At 43.2% G+C, this 22875-nt stretch overlaps 1 protein-coding gene across 1 annotated transcript; it reads left to right on the top strand.

Annotated features, from left to right (window-relative positions):
* The first annotated feature begins 246 nt into the window (after positions 1–246).
* LYPLAL1 (lysophospholipase like 1) lies at positions 247–22101 on the top strand. The gene is made up of 5 exons (XM_081857840.1): positions 247–395; positions 5091–5190; positions 13289–13458; positions 21201–21316; positions 21722–22101. Exons 1-5 carry the CDS (start codon positions 311–313, stop codon positions 21944–21946), a joined length of 696 nt encoding a protein of 231 aa, XP_081713966.1. The 5' UTR covers positions 247–310; the 3' UTR covers positions 21947–22101.
* Positions 22102–22875: the final 774 nt, after the last annotated feature.

The raw sequence follows: 22875 nt of genomic DNA, 5'->3' as shown, positions 1-22875 counted from the left end.
TGGGTCCCCAGATGAACTACAACTCCCATCACCCCCAGCTAGCAAGGCCAGAGCTAAGGGATGATGGGAGTTGTAGTCCCAACAACATCTAGGGACCCACAGGTTGAGGACCGCTAACCCAGCGCTGGACCGAGCTGCGCAGCCTACCCACCTTCGCTTTTCTTACCAGCCGCCTCACCCAGAGCGGCAGCCGCGCCTGCGCTTTGACGCAAAGGGCTTCCTCCTCCAATGGAAGCGCGCGGACTTTCCCTGCGACGCGCCGGCGCTGTGCGCCTTGGCCGCTCCTTTTCTCCGGAGGGTTGGGACAGCCATGGCGGCTCCAGCGGCGCTGCAGAGGAGCGTGGTGGCCCCCGCGGGGAGACACACGGCTTCCGTCGTCTTCCTCCACGGCTCAGGTGGATGAGTCCGACCGCCGAGCGGTCTGCAGGGGGCGCCACCGCGGAAGCCTCCCCAAGCTTCGCCAATAAGGGAGTGGGCTGGTTGCGGTGCCATTTTACAGCAAAGGCGCACAGAAAGGGGCGTAGGGAGAAGAGAGTTGGGTGTTTTATATATACTGGCTTTTGTTCCTTCTTTGTGCAAGGAATCATGGAGTTGTAGACTTTGAAGCCCCCCTCCCCCGAGAGTCATCTAGTCTAACCCTCTGCAATGCAGGAATATCAAAAAGCATCCATGACAGATGGGCGTCCAACCTTTGCTTAAAAACCTCCCGCCAGCTCCCAAGGGAGTGTCCACAGCTCTTCCTTGAAAAGAAAGGTTTCAGAAGTTCAAGCCAGCCGGAAAGGTGGTCTCAGTCCTGGATGAATTGGCAGAGATGCGGATACCCTCGGGTGGCACATTGCTGGATGAAAGTTGTGCCTATGAATTCAAAGCACATCCGGTGTACATTTAAAGCACGTGACTTCCCCCTGGGGATCCTGGAGACGGCCGTTTCCCCCTCACAGCTAAAATTCCCAGCACCCTAAGCAAGCTATGCTTCCCAGGGTTCTTTGGAGGAAATTGCATGCTTTAAATGAGTATTGGATGTGCTTCAAGTGCATGGTGTACCTGTCATTTTACATCTGGGTGGTGATCTTTTAAATGGGCTTGGGAAATTGGCCATTCTGGTGTTACTGGAATCAGTCACCCATCAGTCCCAGCCAGCATAGCCAATAGCCAGGAATGACAGGAGCTGTAATCCCTGCAGGGCACCAGGTTCCCCATTTTTTGTGTATTGGCTTGTTTGTTTACGGAGAGATTGGACAATATTTTCCTGTGATTTCCTTATTGCAAAACTAAAGCTAAAAACAATAGTTCCATTGGGGAAGCAGGTTTGTTGCGCAAGAGCTACAAATCGCCTTTAATTGCACAACCGGAATTTGACAGTATATAATTGAATCCCACCCGAAATCAGTCTGGAAGCGCATTTAGGGGGACAGGTCCGATTGACATTCTTCCTGTGGACTTGCATCTCGCTCCACGTTGATATCCACTTCCTAGCTACAACAGTACCAAAAGCAGTTTCACCTTAGAAGTGCGTGCCTTCCGCGTTTCCATTGCCTTTCAGTTTGCACTGATTTTTAAGTTGATTTGGGGGACGGATGTATGTGTGGACAGCACGTGCTCCGCCTCAGAGTACTTTAGCGCCTGTGAAACTTTCATCACCTTAGGGCTACCTTGTTTACCTGACCACAGGCATGCTGAGATTGTTATTCCTCGGCAGGTGCTATCCTCTTCCAGCCCTTTCATTTGTAGTGTTTGCGTAGGTGGACTAGATCAAAGGCTTTTAGATGTGGTTTTAAATAAACTTTTTTTTTTTACACAAAAAAAAAAGTGTGAAAGGGGTTATAGCACTCTAAAGTTGTTTAAAATGTTTTTACTACCTGAGTGTAAACTTGTGTTTATAAGGGATCGTTTTTCATGGAAATCGGGGGGGGGGGGCTGTAGTTGCAAGTACGAGGCCCAGAGACAACATCTGTTCCTCAAGTGAAAATTTATTCAGAGTATGAACTCTTGAATCCCTTTTCTCATACCCCCTTGCTGTGTAGATTTCAGGGTGTTGCAGCTGAGGGGGAAAGAGGACCAAAGGATGGGATGGCACAGTACCAGGCCATGAGTCACTGCCAGAAGCATTATACCTCTAAATGCCAATTTCTGGAAATCCCAAGTTAGGAAGACAGTGTTGTGCTCAGGTCCTGCCTGTCCGCTTCACATTGGTATCAGGTTGGCCGCTTTGGAAGCAGAAGACCAACAATATTTGGAGGGCCATGAAGGGTAGGCAAGGCTCTTTGCCTGAACGTGCATCAACCATAAAGATTTGGTGTGCACCTTGGACACTCCCATTAATATACATTAAAGACTGGCCTGGGGAAATTTCATAATCTATTGTTAAATGATAGGTTGGGAAATGAAGCTGCATGCTGGATGACTCAGAAACTATGGGACTCAATGCCACAGGAAGCAATGATGGCCAGCCACTTGGATGGTCGATGGTCTCCGGCAGGCTAGGGACAAAGGTGAAAGCTGTTTCCTAGTTCTGCTGGATCTCTCAGTGGCCTTTGATACCATCAACCATAACATCCTTCTGGACTGTCTACAGGGGTTGGGAGCTGGGGGCACTGTTATACAGTTGTTCCGCTCCTTTCTCCTGGTCCGTGTCCAGAAAGTGGTGTTTGAGGATGAGTGTTCAGACCCCTGGGATCTCACTTGTGGGGTACCTCAGGGTTCTGTCCTCTCCCCCATGCTTTTCAACATCTACATGCATCCGCTGGGAGAGATCATCAGGGGGTTTGGGCTGAGTGTTCAACAATATGTGGATGATACCCAGCTCTACCTCTCTTTCAAATCAGAACCACTGAGGACAGTGAAGGTCCTGTATGAGTGTCTGGATGGATGGCATCTAACAGATTGAGGTTGAATCCTGACAAGACAGAAGTACTGTTCTTGGGGGACAGGGGGCAGGTTGGTGTGGAGGACTCCCTGATCCTGAATGGGGTAACTGCCCTTGAAGGACTGGGTGCGCAGCCTGGGAGTCATTTTGGACTCACAGCTGTCCACGGAGGCGCAGGTCAATTCTGTGTCCAGGGCAGCTATCTACCAGCTCCATCTGGTATGCAGGCTGAGACCCTACCTGCCTGTGGACTGTCTTGCCAGAGTGGTGTATGCTCCACTTGGACTACTGCAATGTGCTTTGCGTGGGGCTACCTTTGAAGGTGACTCGGAAACTGCAATTAATCCAGAATGTGGCAGCTAGACTGGTGACTGGGAGTGGCCGCCAATACCATATAACACCGGACCTGAAACACCTACATTGGCTCCCAGTAGGTTTCTGAGCAGCAGAGACATCATCTTGCCGACCAAGGTCCGTATACTTAAAGCTATGGTTTTCCCAGTAGTGATGTATGGAAGTGGGAGCTGGACCATAAAGAAGGCTGATCGCCGAAGAATTGATGCTTTTGAATTATGGTGCTGGAGGAGACTCTTGAGAGTCCCGTGGACTGCAAGAAGATCAAACCTATCCATTCTGAAGGAAATCAGCCCTGAGTGCTCACTGGAAGGACAGATCGTGAAGCTGAGGCTCCAAAACTTTGGCCACCTCATGAGAAGAGAAGACTCCCTGGAAAAGACCCTGATGTTGGGAAAGATGGAGGGCACAAGAAGAAGGGGACGACAGAGGACGATATGGTTGGACAGTGTTCTCGAAGCTACCAGCATGAGTTTGACCAAACTGGGAGGCAGTGGAAGACAGGAGTGCCTGGTATGCTCTGGTCCATGGGGTCACGAAGAGTCGGACACGACTAAACAACAACAACTACAACAACAATGTTTCTGAGCACAATTCAGTGTGTTGGTGCTGACCTTTAAAGCCCTAAATGGCCTCGGTCCTGTATACTTGAAGGAGCGTCTCCACCCCCATCATTCAGTGCAGACACTGAGGTCCAGCTCTAAGGGCCTTCTGGCTGTTCCCTCACTGCGAGAAGTGAGGTTACAGGGAACCAGGCACAGGGTCTTCTCAGTAGTGGCACCTACCCTGTGGAACACCCTTCCATCAGATGTCAATAAGCAACTATCTGACTTTTAGAAGACCTCTGAAGGCAGCCCCATTTAGGGAAGCTTTTAATGTGTAATGCTATATTGTGTTTTTAATATTCGGTTGGGAGCAGCCCAGGGTGGCTGGGAAAACCCAGCCAGATGGGTGGGGTATAAATAATAAAATAATAATCATAATAATCATAATAATCATACTAATCATACTAATGGATGGCTTCTGAAGAAGATTGGACAGATTCATGGAGGAGGAGAGAGCTGTCAATGGGTACTAGCCATGATGACTGTGCTCTGCTTCCATAGACAGAAGAAGTCATGCTAATTACCAGTTGCTTGAATCTTTTGGAGGGGAGACTGCTCTTGTCCTGCTTGCCAGTTTCCCACAAGCATCTAATAATAAAAAAGCATTATCTGGTTTGCCCCTGTGAGAGAAGGATTCAATGGGAGTAGATGGTCCATTGGCTCCTCTTGTTATGAATCGTTCCTACGAGAAGTTCAAGTAAGCAAACTTGTTAAGCTTTCTGACTTGCCATCCTTTCCCTTACAATATTTTCCTCCAATATAGTCATAATTTATAATTGTTATTCATAAACGAGGAGCTTTTGTTTCACCAGTTGGCAAAATTGGGAAACAAAAGTCCTCCAACTATCACAAAACCACATGTGCTCACCTGGGAATCTGTTTGGGGTAATCTTTGGACAATGTGATCCTGACTTATTTCTGTGGTTTGTTAACTGACATTAAGGCAGCGTTCCCTGCTTCAGTTATCTGGCTTAATGCAAGACAGGATCTTTGCACAAAAACTAATCTATAACAGGAGAATAGGCAGGGCACTGGGGGAGGAGTCCCAGCTCCATAGCGTATGGAGCCTGGAATAATCACTTGAACTTGGTAACTGAGTGGTTAGTTATCCTGAAATGCAATAAGGCTGAGCACCTTTGTCCAGATGACGTTCTGTTTTTCTCTTGGATCATGCAATTCTATATTTGTGTATTATGAAGAACAAGGCCTGGCCTTTGGCATTGTGTAGATATCTAAAGTAGCCTTTATCTTTCTGTATTACTTAGGTGATACCGGCCAAGGAATAAGAGACTGGATCAAAGGGGTTTTGTGTCACGATTTGTCTTTCCAGCATATAAAAGTCATTTATCCAACAGCTCCTGCCAGGTATTTCTTTAATGCATTTTTATACTAGCCTTCCTTTATTCCCTTCTTTAAAAACTGTTTGTTATTAAGGTTGTAACTAATTGACATAAAGGTTTGCAGATATGTCCCAAGTTGAATTTGCAAAACTACTTTTCTCCAGATATGTTGTGACATTTGCATTTACCCCCAGTGTGAGGGCAAGTTGTAAGTAAGCTGTATACTGTGTTTATTTGATGACAGAGGTAGGCTTTGACTTCTGATTTTTAACCACTTATAGGAGGAGGGCAGAACACTCCACCTCTGCTCTTCAATATGTACTGGGGTTCTCAACGAATTATCCCTCAGTATGAATAGCAATACAGGTTCCCTAGTCCATTGATAAATCCAGCATCCTCCATCTGAAAAAAAATCTTAGTGTCAAAGCCTCCAGCGAGCATATATGCAAGCGCTTTTTGAAGTGGAACAATAAAGCTTTTTATTCTTTAAAATAAAATAAAATTAGAACAATTATTTCAGGATTTTGCAGTACATGTAATTGTGCCTCCCCCCCCACATGTGCACATGTGTATACAGTGGTACCTCAGGTTAAGTACTTAATTCATTCCGGAGGTCCGTACTTAACCTGAAACTGTTCTTAACCTGAAGCACCACTTTAGCTAATGGGGCCTCCCACTGCCGCCATGCGATTTCTGTTCTCATCCTGAAGCAAAGTTCTTAACCCGGGGTACTATTTCTGGGTTATCGGAGTCTGTAACCTGAAGCGTATGTAACCTGAAGCGTATGTAACCCGAGGTACCACTGTACTACCCCCTAGAGAAGAATAAAAATTAATGCTCAGTTTCTATATTTGTTTTTAAATAAATGGCTCTTGTTAGGATCTTTGGCTTCAGCGCTCTCGCAAATTGTCAACCCCATTCACATTTCCTGAGTTACCTGCAGTGAGTCTGATGTCACTGTTTCCCAGAGATCAGAGGAAGCCTTTCTAAAGCCATTGTCCTTCCTTCCTTCCTTCCTTCCTTCCTTCCTTCCTTCCTTCCCCCCCCCCCCCTCTCTCTCTCTCTCTCTCTTTATTTTTGGGCTCTAATGTACTGCCGCTCTTGAGACCTTTATTAATGATGCTGAGGAAGGCAGGTCCAATCAGGGTGAATGGCAGAAATAGCTAATGCAGCATAACACTCTGTGCGGTGTTTAGTTGGCTCTCGAAAGCTGTTTCTTTGATCCACTAATTAATTAATCTGAATTACTGGAATTAGCCAGATTCCGTCTCCCTGGTGCCAGCAGGCCAGCTGTGCAACCCTAAGATTTGTTGTGCCACTAAGTCAATGATTAGCATATAGAGCATGCCAATTGCAGCACAGGCATCAATTTGTGGGTGGGAATATTTTAGGTTTTGTGATGCCATGTTGCCAGGTCTGTGTGAAAAGTAGGCAGAGCCTTCTTTTTTCTTCTTTTTTTAAGCAAGGCAACCACAGCTCACATTCAGCGACAAGGCCAGCATGGCAGAGTTTGCCTGGAAAACTCATCAACCAATGTGATAAACATCTGTGGGGAATACTTTAAGTATAGGCTGTCTTCCCACAGTCAGAATTTGGTGTAAATCTGTGATTCCCAAACTGTGCTATGACAGGCATACTTTTGTGCTGCAACAGGAACTATAAGGTGGCCCCTTAAGGACTAAAAGATTGAAAATGGCGTACGCTTTTACGGACTACAGTCTGCTTCATCAGATGCATGACATGTTACCTGTGTGTGTGTGTGTGTGTGTGTGTGATGTTATACACACATAAGAGCCTGCTGAACCAGGCCAGCAGCCCATCTAGTTCTCACAATGGCTAATCAGATCCCACAGAGACCACCAAGAGGCCAGCCACACACACACACAAACCATAGTGTAAACGGGAGAGTAAATAGTAGCATCAGAAGGAAAGGAAGAGAAGTCCAGCTGATAATAATAATAATAATAATAATAATAATAATAATAATAATAATAATAATATATTTATACCCCGCCCATCTGTCTGGGCCTCCCCAGCCACTCTGGGTGGCTTCCAACAAAACACTAAAATACAATAACCTATTAAACATTAAAAGCTTCCCTAAACAGGGCTGCCTTCAGATGTCTTCTAAAAGTTTGGTAGTTGTTTTTCTCTTTGACATCTGGTGGGAGGGCGTTCCACAGGGCGGGTGCCACTACCGAGAAGGCCCTCTGCCTGGTTCCCTGTAACTTGGCTTCTCGCAGCAAGGGAACCACCAGAAGGCCCTCGGCGCTGGACCTCAGTGTCCGGGCAGAATGATGGAGGTGGAGACGCTCCTTCAGGTATACTGGACCGAGGCCATTTAGGGCTTTAAAGGTCAGCACCAATACTTTGAATTGTGCTCGGAAACATACTGGGAGCCAGTGTAGGTCTTTCAAGATTGGTGTTATATGGTCTCATTCACAGAAAGCCGGCACTTGGTAACACAGGGATTCTAGCATGGGTAAGCCAATTAACACACATATTGTGTCCATTGCTCTGATTCAGGCCACAAGTGATAGCATTGAAGGAGCCGCAAGACTCATGGTTTGGAGAATCACACTTTTCCATTCCTTCCTTCCATGCAAGCAATCCAGCCGGAACAACTTCCCCCTGCCGATGTACTGTTCTCAGGGTTCTCCTGTCGCTGGGTCCAAAAACCTCCAAGGACATAGTGTGTTAGCCAGTGTTTACATCTGACATGAGGAACTGTGCCCCCCCCCCAATTATCCCTGGCCCACCCCTGGGATTGCTGGCTGCGGCTGATGGGAATTTATAGTCGATAACAACTTAAAGGGGAGCCGCCCACCCTCTGGTTCGCATGCAGGAGGTAAATTTAAGGGATGTGTTTTTCGAAAGCAGAGTTCTAGAAGGTTCATAGTTGTGGCCAAACGATACTTTTGCAAACGCTGGCAAACTTACCGGCTGGGAATTACGGTTTGCATTTGCATGAGTCATTGAATTAAGGGAGATGTAGAAATAACAACTGCATCAACTTTCAGTGGTTAAATATAACTTCTAGCGTAATCAAAGACATGCTTACTCAGAAGCAAGCCCCACTATGTTTAGTGAGGCTTTTTTGCAGGTAAAACTGCATAAGATTGCAATCTTAATCTTTTTTGTCTTTTCAATCATTGTGAGTAAATGTGCTGTAACTGAAGTCAGGGCTTTAAAAAATACCATGCGCTGCCACGTCTGTCCAAGTGGTTTTTAAAAGCAAACGGGGCAGACATAGCTGCAAATTTATGTTTCAGCTGCTGGAAGTGTGACTTAAGCCTTTTGTTTTCTTTTGAATGTCTAAATTTGAACAGAATACTGCTCCTTTTTTGTTGTAGCCTTTCTGTTCAATAGAAAGTGATAGTTTAAATTGGCATTGTAGCAGCTAACGTGGTCAAGTTAAAATTATGTCGTCTCCACTTTTTTGAAATAACTATGCCATACCTTTTTATGTTTCCCTTCGGCAAATCTAGGTCAAAGAATCTTTGCGTTATGTAGCATTTCCTTCTTGAAATTCTTCCTGCTGCAAATCCAGAGTTAACCTATCAGTAAACAGAGATACCCTACATGTGTTCTTTTCAATAGACAACAGATAACTTACGTGCTTTTCAGGATACATTTTGCAAAGAATTTTGATTTCTTTTCATTTGAGTAAATATTTGTGGAAAATGGCTTACAAAGCAATGCAGACTCCCACCCACCCCACCTCGAGCTTCTCATAGGAGGTCCCTCGCTCCTTCTCTGGCCACGGTACAGAATCACTAATTAATAATAATAATTTTATTATTTATGCCCCACCCATCTGGCTGGGTTTCCCCAGCCACTCTGGGCAGCTCCCAACAGAAGACTAAAAACAGAATAAAACTTCGAACATTAAAAACTTCCCTAAACAGGGCTGCCTTCAGATGTCTTCCAAAAGTCAGATAGTTGTTTATTTCCTTGACATCTGATGGGAGGGCGTTCCACAGGACAGGTGCCACCACTGAGAAGGCCTTCTGCCTGGTTCCCTGTAACCTCACTTCTCACAGTGAGGGAACCACCAGAAAGCCCTCAGCGCTGGACCTCAGTGTCCAGGCTGAACGATGGGGGTGGAGATGCTCCTTGAGGTAGACAGGGCCGAGGCTGTTTAGGGCTTTAAAGGTCGGCACCAACACTAGTCAGTTTGGCCCTGTTTCAAGTATATTGGCAGCTACTTGATCCACAGTAGCTTTTAAAAAATCATAACTGGGCTGAATCAGTAAAATTGTGTCGGCAAGATTCCAGCGCATAGTACCCACCCAGATTCTCAAGCAAATATTTCATTAATTCCCATCTCTGTTCACCAACCTCAACCAACACAGACTTGTCTAGATTGAGATCTTTATAGATGTCTACAAGGGAGTCAGGGGTTCCTATACTTTGGTTCTGTTTTGTGGTGCCATCAATGAATCTCAGGAGAAGTTCAAGTCTCTTTGCATTTCTTTTCTACTGGATCTCTTTGCTTTTGGCAAATGGATGGTTTTTAGGCGGGCAGTGTTAGAGAGCTCACATCTAGGAGTTGTAGTCAAACACTTGGAGGGCTATGGGTTCTCAGCCAGTTGAGGCAAAACCCAAGCCCTGTTTGGTGCAAGATTTCACTAGAGATTTTAGAACTCTATATTATGGGCATCTTACAATTTGTCTCCTTATCCAGAAATGTGTTATTTCTCGTCACAACATCCAGGTAACCCCAAGAGGCAAGAACTATTTTCCTTGGTGTCTCTTTTGGAGGATCCATTCATTTATGGTTTTATTCAGTACTTTTATAACTGCAAGATCAAGTGATGACTTACATGTGTGAATGGACCATACAGAGAGGAAAACCCAACAGCCGACATCCAAGTATACGGAAATCAAGTAGAGCGACAAAAGAGCTGTGTTTACACCGATGTGTAAATCAGTTCTTCCAGGAGGAAGCTAGTAAAACTAGCGCCAGGTGTACCTGAATTCTTTCTTTTTGTCTTAGACATTGTAGTTTTTGCTTCTGGAGGATATGCAGTAAAGAGATTAAAATGATCATAGTTGCCCCAGGATTCCCCAAGTGCAAGTACTGAGTCCTCCCTCCTCTGCTGGAGTCTTTTAGTTGCTCTTGGTTCAGGCATTCACAGTGTAATATTCGGTGGCTTGCTAGCTTTTAATATTATATATATGTTTATTGAAAAGTTTGGTTGCCTAGATAGTCCCTGAGGAATTTTAGATTGCCAGCTTTATCCTTACATAAATATAAACCTGAAATGCATTCTAGCTTATACTTTAAAACCAATCCATTAAGTCTTGCATCCTGAATTTTCTGAAAGTTTGGAGCCAATGAAGTGATACAGGGGCAGGTTTAAAGTATATGGCTGTTTCTAGTAAAGGAAGACTTCTTTTTTGTGTTAGAAATTATTTTAATCCTTTTTAATGATGTTTTGAGGTTTTGAAGTCGGCTTGGCTTTATAGCATACGGACATGGAAACTGGAAAATCTTACTGCCAAGCCTTAGGATTAATCTGCATTCAGGAAAGTAATTAAGCATATGCATCCATCTTTGATGGGTGAAGAACTAAAATGGATGAGATCTTGGGCCAAGTGGTTAAATCAACTCGCGTTGAAATCGGGGACACTTTAAACATTGTGTAACTTTGGTTGGGTTCTGCCCAGGGCTGATGGAAGCAGAAGAAATTTCAGCAGACGGCATTTATTACAATGAAGAAGCAGAGCTGACATTTTTAGATTGTTATTTTTGCATGTGCACATACATTAATCTGCTCTTCAGAGTGGTAGTTGAAAACGTTGGCATCGGTGCTGATGGCGAACGCTTCTTTTGCCAATGGGATGAGAGCCAAGAGACGTCAGGAGCTAGTACCAGCGGATTAATCCACACAAAGAGGGACGTCAAGAAAAGAAAAGAAACCTCTTTGTTCTGTTGTTGAAGGAATGGCATCTTTACTATAGCCACGTCTACCCAGATTTAGCACACACAGTTTGCAAGAAAAGGCTCTGCTGGCTGCTTCTTTTAAAAAAATAATAAAAAGGTGCAGTGTTTGCTTCTCTGTACCATCTGACAGCCTAATTGCCCATTAAAATTAGGCTTCAGGTCCACACTGTATCGTCCCTTACCTGACAAATGTTTTATTTTGCTGCTAAACTGGATTGATGGTCCTGGAACCAGGCTGAGTTCCAGAGCTTCTTGGAAGAAGTGAGCTACAAATTCTTCTTTCTGTTACACTTAAAAAAAAAAAAAAGATGAGAAGGGGACAGCACCCCCTGTTTAAGCACATGCATTTTGAACCAAAACTTCTCTTGCATTTTGATTTAGAAGAGCAGATCATGTGCAAAAAGGGTCAGGCAGGGTACCGTTAGCGTTAATGGAGGCAAAGGATACAGACTTTTGGAGGAATGGCTGCACATGTTGAAAAGAACAGGGGAGCTCTATATGAAAAGGGGAGCTCCATATGTGCATATGTGGTAACTATGAGCCAGTTGCGTTGGGTTAATGAAGATCAAATCACACACAGTGGTGACAGCTCTTGGGTTAAAGTATTTATAAGCCACCTTTAACACAGGTTCCATACATCTAACATGGAATAGTTTCAGTCGCATAGAAATATGGGGATGGAAAGTTTGTAAACTGTCTCCTTTAGTGGGAAGTTGCACTGCAATTTCAAACCAAAGCCATACCTGCAAGCTGTTACAAACCCCATAGTCAACAAGTATAAATTCTGGTACATCTGCAGTTCCTAAATCAGGCCCCCAGTTGTCATTAAGGAGGAACCACATTTACAGATGCCGTTCAAGTCATCTATTGAAAATGTTAATCCAAAGGGATGCAATCCCATATAGGAATGGGCCAATATGCACCATGTAGGGAGCAACCAAGGAAATAATGAACATGCACTGAAAAGTTGTATTTATTATTCATTAGAATCTTTTATATGCCACCTTTAAAGCAGATATTGCCAAGGGAGCATACAACAGAGCAATTTGAGGGGTTTTTTTTCTTTTTCCATAAGATTTTCTTGGAGGCTTTTTCATGATAAAATAAACTTATCTAAATAAAAACAGAGAAAGAGAAAAGAAAACACAGAGTCCTCTCCCAAAGGGATCTCTTGACTCCCGTCTCACACAGAAAGTGGTAGACCCTCCCAGCTCTCACCTGGGAGCTTTCTTTTCTTCTCCCAAGTCTCTCAACCTGGGAGGTCTTCCCTTCCCTGTCTCTCACTCAGGATCCTTCCATCCATTCACCACCTTCATGTACTGGTATAATCCTTGGACCCCCCAAGGATACAACATGGCAATTTGATATAATCTATGGAAACACATTGAAGTTTTGCTATAAGCAGAAAGACGTGGTACACTTGGGGTTCTTTTTAATCTCCTAGTTCTCAACTGAGAGAATTTCAGATACCTAGTCTCCAAAGCCACCCAACAATTAAATATGGTGGTGCTGTTGGTTGGTTGATTTTATACACTGGTCTTAATGGTATCACACACAGACATACGCAGCTCCACTTACCGTATATCTTAATACCAGGGCTGTCTGTGGTCCAGATTACTGGAAGGGTTTAAAAAGCCAAATAAAGAATTTCTGTCGTATGTTTTACATTCAAAGTAAATATGGTCTTGTTCACCTTGTGGAAATCTCCATTAGGAACGTGATACAAACAGCAAACTAAATCCACCTGCTGTATTCATAGCTGTAAAGAGAACCTGAAGCCAAATCTGGTCTGTGGCTCCATCCATTGGTCCAAGTTCTTGGTGTTAAGTAAAGCTTACTATTCTACCCTAAATCTCAGGCTTTCCCCTTGACTGCCTTTTTCACTCTGTAAGATCTGATGAGTTGTAACAACAAACCAATCTAGGTACAATTGCTTGGGGCAATGGACTTTTTCTCTTACGCAGGCATCCCTTCTTGACATACATTCCCTCCAATTTACTAAGACAGCCACCCGTAATTTGAGCCTTACCTGGGTGGCTGAGTGACAGCCATCCATCACCACCCCCACCCTGGCACACATGGAGAGGCCCTAGGGCGTAGCATGGCTTCCTGATTTCCATGGCTATATATTACAGTTTTCTTCTTACACCTTTTTCATCGACTTTTCTTCCAGACCATATACACCAATGAGAGGGTCCTTGTCCAACGTGTGGCATGACAGATATAAGATCTCTAATGATTGCCCAGAACATATTGAAACCATTGACTCAATGTGTCAAGCACTTACGAGTTTGATTGATGATGAAGTTAAGAGCGGCATTGGAAAGAACAGGATACTCTTGGGTAAGATTTAGAAAGAAGAAAATATTTGACATTTGTAAGAGAGCTCATCCTGTGAGTGGAGCCAAACCGGGGAATGTGGTGAGTGGTTATAGAGGCTTTGAGCAGCCAAGGAATCCCTGAATGCTTAGGTAGGGGTTGTGCTAATGTCTTTTCGGTGCTATCTTCAGCCATTATAGTTGGAAGCAAGTTCTGTTTCACCAGAGTTCGTAACACGGAGGTTCTGTTGCAAAGAGGAGACCCATCATCTGCTTCATTTGAGATGGGTCTTTTGAAGAAAACGGGGCAGGCATATGCTCTCTCTCTCTTGACACCACCTGACATAGGTTTTCTTTGCATCCCAGTTGGGATAAGAAGCAGAGCAGTAGTTGGAACAGATTCCATCTTATTATCTGAAAATGGGAAGTTCTGCTGTGCAGAACTCTGTTGAAAGAGCTAGCAACTGCACAAGAATAATGCTAATTTATTTGGAAAGTGCTCCAGGTTTTCCAGACACAGTACATAAGTTAAGATTAAGAAAACAATGCCGTCTCTGACTGCAGGCTTAACCTCCTAATAGACATAATAAAAAAGGGGATAGGGAGGAATGAGATTCAACTGGATGGCCCAATTGCAAGGAGCAAGCTGGTGCCCATGTGTTGGGTTTTCTTTGCTGCATGCAACACCATACTTGTGGGAGGAATGAGATGCTGTGCCTGGGAGGCGGCAGAAGCACTGCTTCTGTTTCAGAGGAATTGTGGCAATGCAAGCCAGAAATAGGTGAAAAGGCCTAAGTAAACACGCTGACTTTTTGTGGCTACCAAAGTTTAATTGTGTGATGGAATGGCCACTGAGCAAATTACTTCTGGGAAAAGAGGAGCTAAATGGCCGTTTTTCCCCACACAGCAGGTGGAGAGGGCAATGCTAGCTGCCTTCTCCCATTCCTGTATCATGGTCATCCCCTTCCACAGCTTTCAGTCAGTTTTGACGAGACTTGAGCAGGGCAACATCCTTGTGGATTGAGGCCAATGTCGTCTATCTCTTACACAGACTCTATAGCTGCTCAAATGCCATCTAGACGAGGCTCAGAAAACACGTGAGAAATTTGCACAAGAACCTATTTTTGTGGAAATACGTTTTACTTAGAAACTATTGTTGCTCTTTAATTATTATTAAATTATCCAGGATCCCACCCACCCCCCCGAACTGGATCCAGCACCAAAGCAATTTGGGGAGGGGGGTGGGCAGGACTAATGTTTAGCTAGGTTTTAATTAAAGACTGTGTCTTCTTCCCCCATGAACCGAGAACAGGGGGCTCAATCCTAGGGGTTACGCTTTGAGAGGAAGCTGCTTGTGAAGTATTCATTTAGACCAGGGCTTCCCAAACTTGGGTCTCCAGCTGTTTTTGGACTACAGTTCCCAACATCCCTGACCACTGGTCCTGCTAGCTAGGGATGATGGGAATTGTAGTCCAAAAACAGCTGGAGACCCAAGTTTGGGAAACTCTGATTTCGACCCTGCAGCCTAAACCAGGCTTCAATTCACTATTGTAGGGATTTTTTTAAAAAAGAGATGATAATTTTTCCCCTTCATTTATGAATAGCTTCTTATGAAGCATCTTGAAGCAATGTCACAATACAATAACAAAAATGCAAATATAAAAACTATTTTGAATCCCGTACGCTAGTGACTGGGGGGGGGTCACAAAAACTAAGTGCAAAGCTGATTTGACAGGAGTAAATCAATCATTTAATTTTTCCAAAGTTCAAACCATGTGCAAGGCAGCTTACAACATATAAAAAATTACATAACCGCCAACATAACAAAACTAGTCATAAACAGTAAACAAAACGTCAAAAAATATAAACTGGAAAATTTCCACATAAATCATAAGATCCAAAATAAAGATGTAAAAAATTAACATCAACAATGTTATAAATGTGAGGGTATGTGGTATAGAGGCAGAAGGAAGTTAATGTCCAGCTTTTTCCAAGCAAACGCCACTAGCAGACCTAGCAAAGGACAGACAAGTGATTCTTTAACATTACACGGCATTCTACCCTATTTCATTTATGAACTGCCCTCCATTGCATAGCAATCCCAGAGCAGTTTCCAGTAAAATGGTTACAACACAATACAATCAGTACATCAGAATACTATTAAGGGGCTATCCAGGACTTTACCAGGGCTATCCCAGTGCTTTGGGGAAGGGATGATGAAGCAAAGTGAATGTTCTACCAGTGCAAGGATTTCTGCTTGAGCCAAAGAACGTTCTCCCCATCCATGCCCCCTAAATTGGTTTGAAGGGAGACCCCTAACACTTTAGGGGAGCAGATTTGGGGAGGGTGTGGGGCACACAGAGGAAAGATGGGGAAAGTAAATCTGGGCACTGATGGGACCTATGGATAGAATACAGCCCATAGCTTGACAACATACTATGCCCTCTCTTCGTGTGTGATTGCTCACATGAGGAAAAAGTTCTCTTCACATTTGAGTGAAATTGGTGTTGAGAGCACACCAATGAATAATCCAATATTGAGAAAATTTGCTTTTAATGTGGGAATGTCTAAAATCCCATCCAGATGCCACCAAGATCCTGAACGATGGAGCCAAAATACTCCTTGCCTGTTTTCTTTCTGGATCTGGTGAGCCGCTCCCTGCTCTTTGAAGGGCCCTGTTTGCCTTGCCTTGGTGGCTCCTTGCCCTGGCTTGTGGAAAATGGTCCACAGAGTCTGTTTGATCTGGTTTCGCCATTTTACCTGCTGACACTGAAGCATATGAAGAGGAACAGGTGTCTTCCATAGGGCCGGCTGGGAGGGCAGCTACACATAGCACATTGCACCGAGGCCCAGAAAAACAAGGTCTTGGAGGGGGCTCTTCTGGAGAGACATTTTCTGTCTGGGAATTCACTTTTGGGAGAATATGTTTTTGCGTGGAACCGCTCTGCTTCACAGAGATGGCTGAGCTGACTGGTGGCTGCCCAAGGAAAACTTCCTTTGGAGCTATTTAAAAAGAGCAGGTGAATTACCACACCATTTTTAAAAATAAGAATAAAGTAATGCAGTGAGTACATCTTGTATCTTAAGATCTCTTTTTTCTTTTCTTTTTTTTACATAAGTGACAAAATAATAACTGTAATTCAACTGGTAAGCATCATTTCAATAACTCGACTAGAGCCAAGCTTTCTCTTGGTTTAATAATTGTCACTTTTTCCATTTTCAACAACCTGCCAGTTTTTAAGCATCATTTCTTTTTTGTCTTTTTAAATACGTTACGCTAATGCACATTAAGTTCATTCTCTGTGCATACGGTGAACAGACCATAGCTCAATGCAGAGCGCATGCTTTGAGTGCAGAAGGCCTCAGGTTCAACCCCTGACATCCAAGGTTTGTTTGCATTTTCAAAGGATCACAAAGCATTTGTCACGAAAGACCTCTGAGACCCCAGAGATCTGCTCCTAGACAGAGAAGAATATAAGAATACACTGGACAATAGATGAGCAGATAGTCTCATCTTTGTGCATACCAAGTCACGTTATGGGCAACTAGTCACTCTTAATAACTGATGGCCCTGGCTATGACTATTGGTTGGTTAATCGGTTAGAATGTTCCCTAGTGTTTCTTGGTTTGTTTTCTTTTTGTTTACCTAGGTATTTAGAGATTTTAAGTTTGGCCTCACTGTAGTTTTGCTTGTTTCAATCATGTAAGAATTGTTAAATGTGTTGTTTCTTGGATCTGTTGCTATGATTTTGTTATTTTTGTATATTGCATTCTCTCAGTTCATCTTTATTACTTTGTTCCCCATTCTGGGAAAATATTCCATTGTGGCTCACCAGATGTTACTGAACACCCATCGTCCCTGACCATTGGCCATGCTAGATGGGGCTGATGGGAGTTGGAGTCCAACAACATTTGAAAGGCCACAAATTCCCCATCTCCATTTGTGTCACATATATTGCAGGATCGGGTGCAAGCTGCAGTTTTTACCTCTGCTGTACTGGCAGTGGAGTAAAACCATATATGATTTTTAGCTTTCTCTCTCGAAGTCTTTGCTTCCTCTCTTGTAGTTTTCTCAGGACCGTTTTTTCTCTCTCCCTTATTTCTTCCTTCTACGAGTTTGGTACGCCACAGAAATGCTGATCCAAGCCAATGGGTTCCTGCCACCTGTAGTCACTTTCATAAGCAGCCAATTAAAATAAACCTTCTGTGACAGATCCGTAGACTCGACAGAATGCCAAGGAATACATGCATGGTTTTTGACCCCTTGTTTCATTACAATAACACAGGACACACAGCTACTTTCTTGTTGATTGCTAGGCTTCTTCCGTAGCTACTGAGCCATGGGAGAAGGAATATGAAAGTTGCCGTGTTTCCTATAAATATTGGCATATTCATTGGCTTCTGGGTCTGGACAGGATGATGAAGAAGATTGAGAAAGGATACTGTCAGTTACTGAATAACACCCTGCACTGAACTCGTTGAAATAACTTGACTGGGGCAACTGCTCTGCTTAGCTGTTCTGTGCCAAATGCCCCCATTATGTTATGTGTGGCCAATTTCAGACTTAAATGGCAACCACTGTATTTCTGCTGCAAGTGTATGCACAGTAAACTTGCTCACTTCAGTAAGATTTAAGCAGCATCACTGTGCCAGGATTGTAGTCAGAGCCAAGTTTCGAGGCACCATGTTCTGTTGTTTTTTGCCACAAGCAACCTACCACATATAACTGAGATGATTAAACAAACCTTGTATGTCTCAGTCTGTATGGTATTACAGTGACGTCATTGGACAGACATATTTTGTCCATCCAGTGAAGTGTTATTGTTAGAGAGGGAAGAGAATTTTGTTTGGTCCACAAGGCATTTTTTTAAAAGAAGGCTTCTCCTGACATGTAATGCAATCATATAAGGAATATCAATTTCATTTATGATGAAATTGTTTTGCTGGTTTTGGAACTTGTAGGGATGGTTTTCTTGTGTTTCAGGGTGTGTTGAATTGTTTTTATTGTTTTCAGAGCTTGTGTTTTTCTGTTTTATTATGTTTTTTGATTGTACACTGCATTGATGGCTTTATGCTGTAAAGTGGGCTGTAAATTTGTTTAATAATAAGAAGCAAACTGATCTTATATGCAGTTCCTGGACTAATATATACACTGATCAGAATGTAATTATCCTTAATATACCACGTAATGACCAGAAGCCACTTGGGCATTAAGTAGCAAATACATATAGTGGTGCCTCGCAAGACGAAATTAATCCATTCCGTGAGGCTCTTCGTATAGCGGTTTTTTCGTCTTGCAAAGCAAGCCCATTGACAGCTTAGCGGATTAGCGCTATTAGCGGTTTAGCGGCTTTTAGCGATCAGCTGTTAAGCGGCTTATCAGCGGATCAGCTGATTAGCGGCTTAGGAAAAGGGGGGGAGGGGGAAAAACCCGCAGGAACTCGCAAGACATTTTCGTCTTGCGAAGCAAGCCCATAGGGAAATTCGTTTTGCGAAGCGCCTCCAAAACGGAAAACCCTTTCGTCTAGCGGATTTCCATCTTGCGAGGTGTTCGTCTTGCGGGGCACCACTGTACATCTCCAAATTTTGCAATAGAGCTCATGGCTCAAAACAAACAAACAAACAAACTTAGCAAAATACATAACAAATGTGAGATTATTGGGAAGACATTTAGTAATGAGTGCATTGAGATAACCTGTGATAACATGTGTATTTAAAAGCAACTTTAAGAATTACTTTTAAAAACGCTATAGATTTCTGCAGAAACAGTATGAAATGGACTTAAAAATGAAACATACAAAATTGACACTGACAAGTCCATTTCATACTTCCCTAGTTATTGCAATATACATTTTATTTTTAGATTTCACTTTAGACATTGAAAATTGGCTCCAAAACTCTCTTGTTATGACTGTGCCATCCATATTATGCTCAACACAAGCTTATGCAGGACTAGTGCAGGTTTTCATGGTAAGAATGGTGCTTTGAAATCACAGGATTTTACCTTCAATGATACCCAGTGTTTCCAGACCAGGGGCCTGCAAAGCTTTCCCTGTCCATAATTCTCCTGGAGACCATGTTTTTCTGATTAATAAGCTGCAGGCTTCCCCCTACAAAACCAAATTTCAACAAACCAACTTCTGGCATTCAGGTTTTTTCCTGAATAGCAGGAACCACATGAAAGCCATAAGCTTTTCTGTCCTCACAGAAGGTGACTGCATTATCAGGCGCTGCCAGTGAGTAATTCCAGGTTGCTTTGTGAGCTCCAATGTAAGTGAATTTTAAAAAGAAAAAAGAAAAGAAAAGAAAAGAGATGGAGAGAGAGAAGTTGCAATCCTGTATACACTTAGCTTAGAGCCAGGCCAATTGATATCAGGGGGGACTTAATTCTGAATACACATGCAAAGGATTCTGCTGCAAATCATTTCCAAATTCAGAACGAGCTTTCAGTGTGCTCCGTGTTGCCTCTGTATTCTGAAACATCCAAATGTATTTAGCTTTATGTATGCACCCTATACACCAGCGTCTGACCATAAATATGCATCTATTAATACAGAGCGAAACTTGTCCACTGTATTTTTACAAGTGTTGCGGTGATGGCATCATTCGCTGGAGGGCATAAGGAAATAAGTAGAGGACTCGTGAGCAGTTATTTCTTTTTGAAAAAAGAGCCAAGTGTGTAATAGGCGTTCATACCTACATCTTCATAGCAGACCTGTTCTTTCGGAAGATACCTGGAGATTTTGTACTACAGCCCTCATGAGACAAATGGGAAGCAGTTTTGGGGGTTTTTTTGTTGGAATCCCTGTATGTTTATCTGAGAGTTAAGTCCTGTTGAACTCCGTGGGATTTATTTCCACATATAAGATATAAGTTCACAAAATTTCACTTTTACACTGCAGACCTTTGTATATTTGCCTTGTTTAACATAGTGGGTGCCACTTCTTTGGGCTCCCATGGTTTCAAGTCATGGGTTTGAAAGGGTTGTTTTTTTCATCCTTCTGCTTTTCCCCGGGGAAACCTGCTGTTTACCTCTTTAGGTTTTCTGCAGATTGACGTCCGTTCTGATCCAGCAGTAAACCATCGGTTTTCCCAGGGAAAGTAGTGGAGCAAACAAAGAACCTCTCAGACTTGTGCCTAGAACCCATGGGACAAGCAGTATAAAACATTGACCACACAGAAGTGTGGATGAACCCCCATTAAGCCTCCATAGAATTGAACTGCTAGATTCCGGTTTGCTCTTCATAATTCACCATGACATGGAAGGGAATTTGTGGCCATCCAGAGGTTGACTCAAGCTCCCATCATCCCTGACCACTGACCATGCTGGCTGGGGCTGATGGGAATTGGAGTCTAGTGACATTTTCCCATTCTCATGCTTTGAGAAGCCACAAAAAAGAGGGGGCACCAAGTAAACCAGAAGTCTAATTGATTTGTCTAAAAGTATGAATAGTCCCTTGGAATCCCTGTGCAACTGAAACTATAAAGTCCTTATATACAGTAAAATATATTGTGGGGCAGAGATTGATTAAAAATCAAAAGTGTTCATCATAGTCAATATGGACTGGGCTGCACAGACATTTGGCAGGCCTTTTTTCTTTGTGAACAAAGATACAGTCTGTACAACTTGATTAAGTTTTAGCTTGTTCAGACGTGTTTCCTACAGGGTAGTGGAAAGCGGAAAGTCATCACTGAAAGCATTTCCGATAGTTTCTCAGAGCTTTGAATGTTTGCTTTAACATTGTTTTTCCCCTTAAAAATCCATAGGTGGTTTTTCAATGGGAGGAGGCATGGCAATGCACTTAGCCTATAGGTACCACCAAGATGTAGCTGGAGTGTTTGCTCTTTCGAGCTTCCTCAGCAAGACCTCTGCTGTTTACCAGGTGGGTACCGAACTCTTTGCTAACTGTTTGTCCCATTGTGGCCATTTAAAATCTCAGAAGGTTGTGCCAGAGTGTAAACCCCCATGTAAGTGGCAGGAACCCCGTACACTCCCTTTTCAATATCTTTTAGTTGAGCAAAGATAATGATTACTCAGTGGTCTCAGTTTTAAAGCTAAGATCTCTGATACACTTTACTAATCACAGTAAACAATGACGGGCTTAGATGGACCAATAGTCTGAAAGTAGAAAGCAGTGGACAATTGCTTATTGATCTTTTCAGTTCCTTACACTTGCTGGATATTCCATGCACTCACTAATCTAGGTGGATCACTGGGTATCCACTGTAAAATATCTCCCTTCACTTCTCTATTGTGGTAACAACACAGATGTCTCCTTTGCTAACAGGCGCTGAAGAAAATTGAAAGGGAACCACCAGAGTTATTTCAGTGCCATGGAACTGCTGATGAACTGGTTCTGTATTCATGGGGTGAAGAAACCAACAAGATGTTGAAATCCCTGGGAGTAGCGACTACGTTTCTGAGCTTGCCAAACCTTTATCATGAACTAAACAAAAGTGAGCTGGACAAACTGCAAGCTTGGATTTTGAAGAAATTGCCTGAGCAACCATGAACAATAAATGGAAGTATATATAGAAAAGAAATGCCATGGAATTTTCTGTGCTTTGTGGCTTTCAACCATGTAATATGATGATTTCCTATTAATAGACATAATTCATTTTTTCACAGATATTCAAATGAAAATATTAAAAACTCACAGAAACATAAGTTGCCATAAATTTCTTGAATTTTATCTATTTAATTTACCAGGTCTTGGTTGTGCATATCACTTGCCTATGATTTGTGTATCTATTAAACAGGATGAAATAGAATTATCAAGCTCTAGCAGGATCCCATCTCAATATGATGGATAGCCTGCAAAGTTGACTTGGTGGCTCTGTGGTCTGAACCACTGAGCTTCGTAGGCTTGCTGATCAGAAGGTCGGCAGTTCGAATTCCCGCAATGGGGTGAGCTCCCGTTGCTCTGTCCCAACTCCTGCCAACCTAGCAGTTCAAAAGGACACTAGTGGAAGTAGATAAATAGGTACCACTTCAGCAGGAAGGTGAATGGCAATTCTGTGTGCACGTTGTTGTTCCGTTGTGCCAGAAGAGGATTAGTCATGCTGACCATATGACCCAGAAAACTGTGGACAAACGCTCGCTCCCTCAGCCTGAAAGCGAGATGAGCACTGCACCCTATAGTCACCTATGACTGGACTTAACTGTCCAGGGGTCCTTTACCTTACCTTTACCTTACTGTATATATGAATTGTTTTTATTACTAATGGTAGCAGGCTGGTTTGGGCGATTACGTCTCAGGTAAATAAATATTTAACAGAACACACAAACACATTACAAACAGATCTTCAAGCTCACTTTAAAAGCAGTTTGCCATGGAGCATGGGGCAGGTATTGAACAATCTTTTTGGAGTATTGAAATAGTTTTGATCCTGACCAAATCTCCCAGGTTGCAATCCTATGCAAAGCAGTTGGGCTTTGTTC

Source organism: Podarcis erhardii (genome assembly GCF_964252035.2).
Source record: "Podarcis erhardii genome assembly, chromosome: 3".
NCBI lineage: Eukaryota > Metazoa > Chordata > Lepidosauria > Squamata > Lacertidae > Podarcis > Podarcis erhardii.
This window is presented reverse-complemented; position numbering and strand designations above follow the sequence as displayed.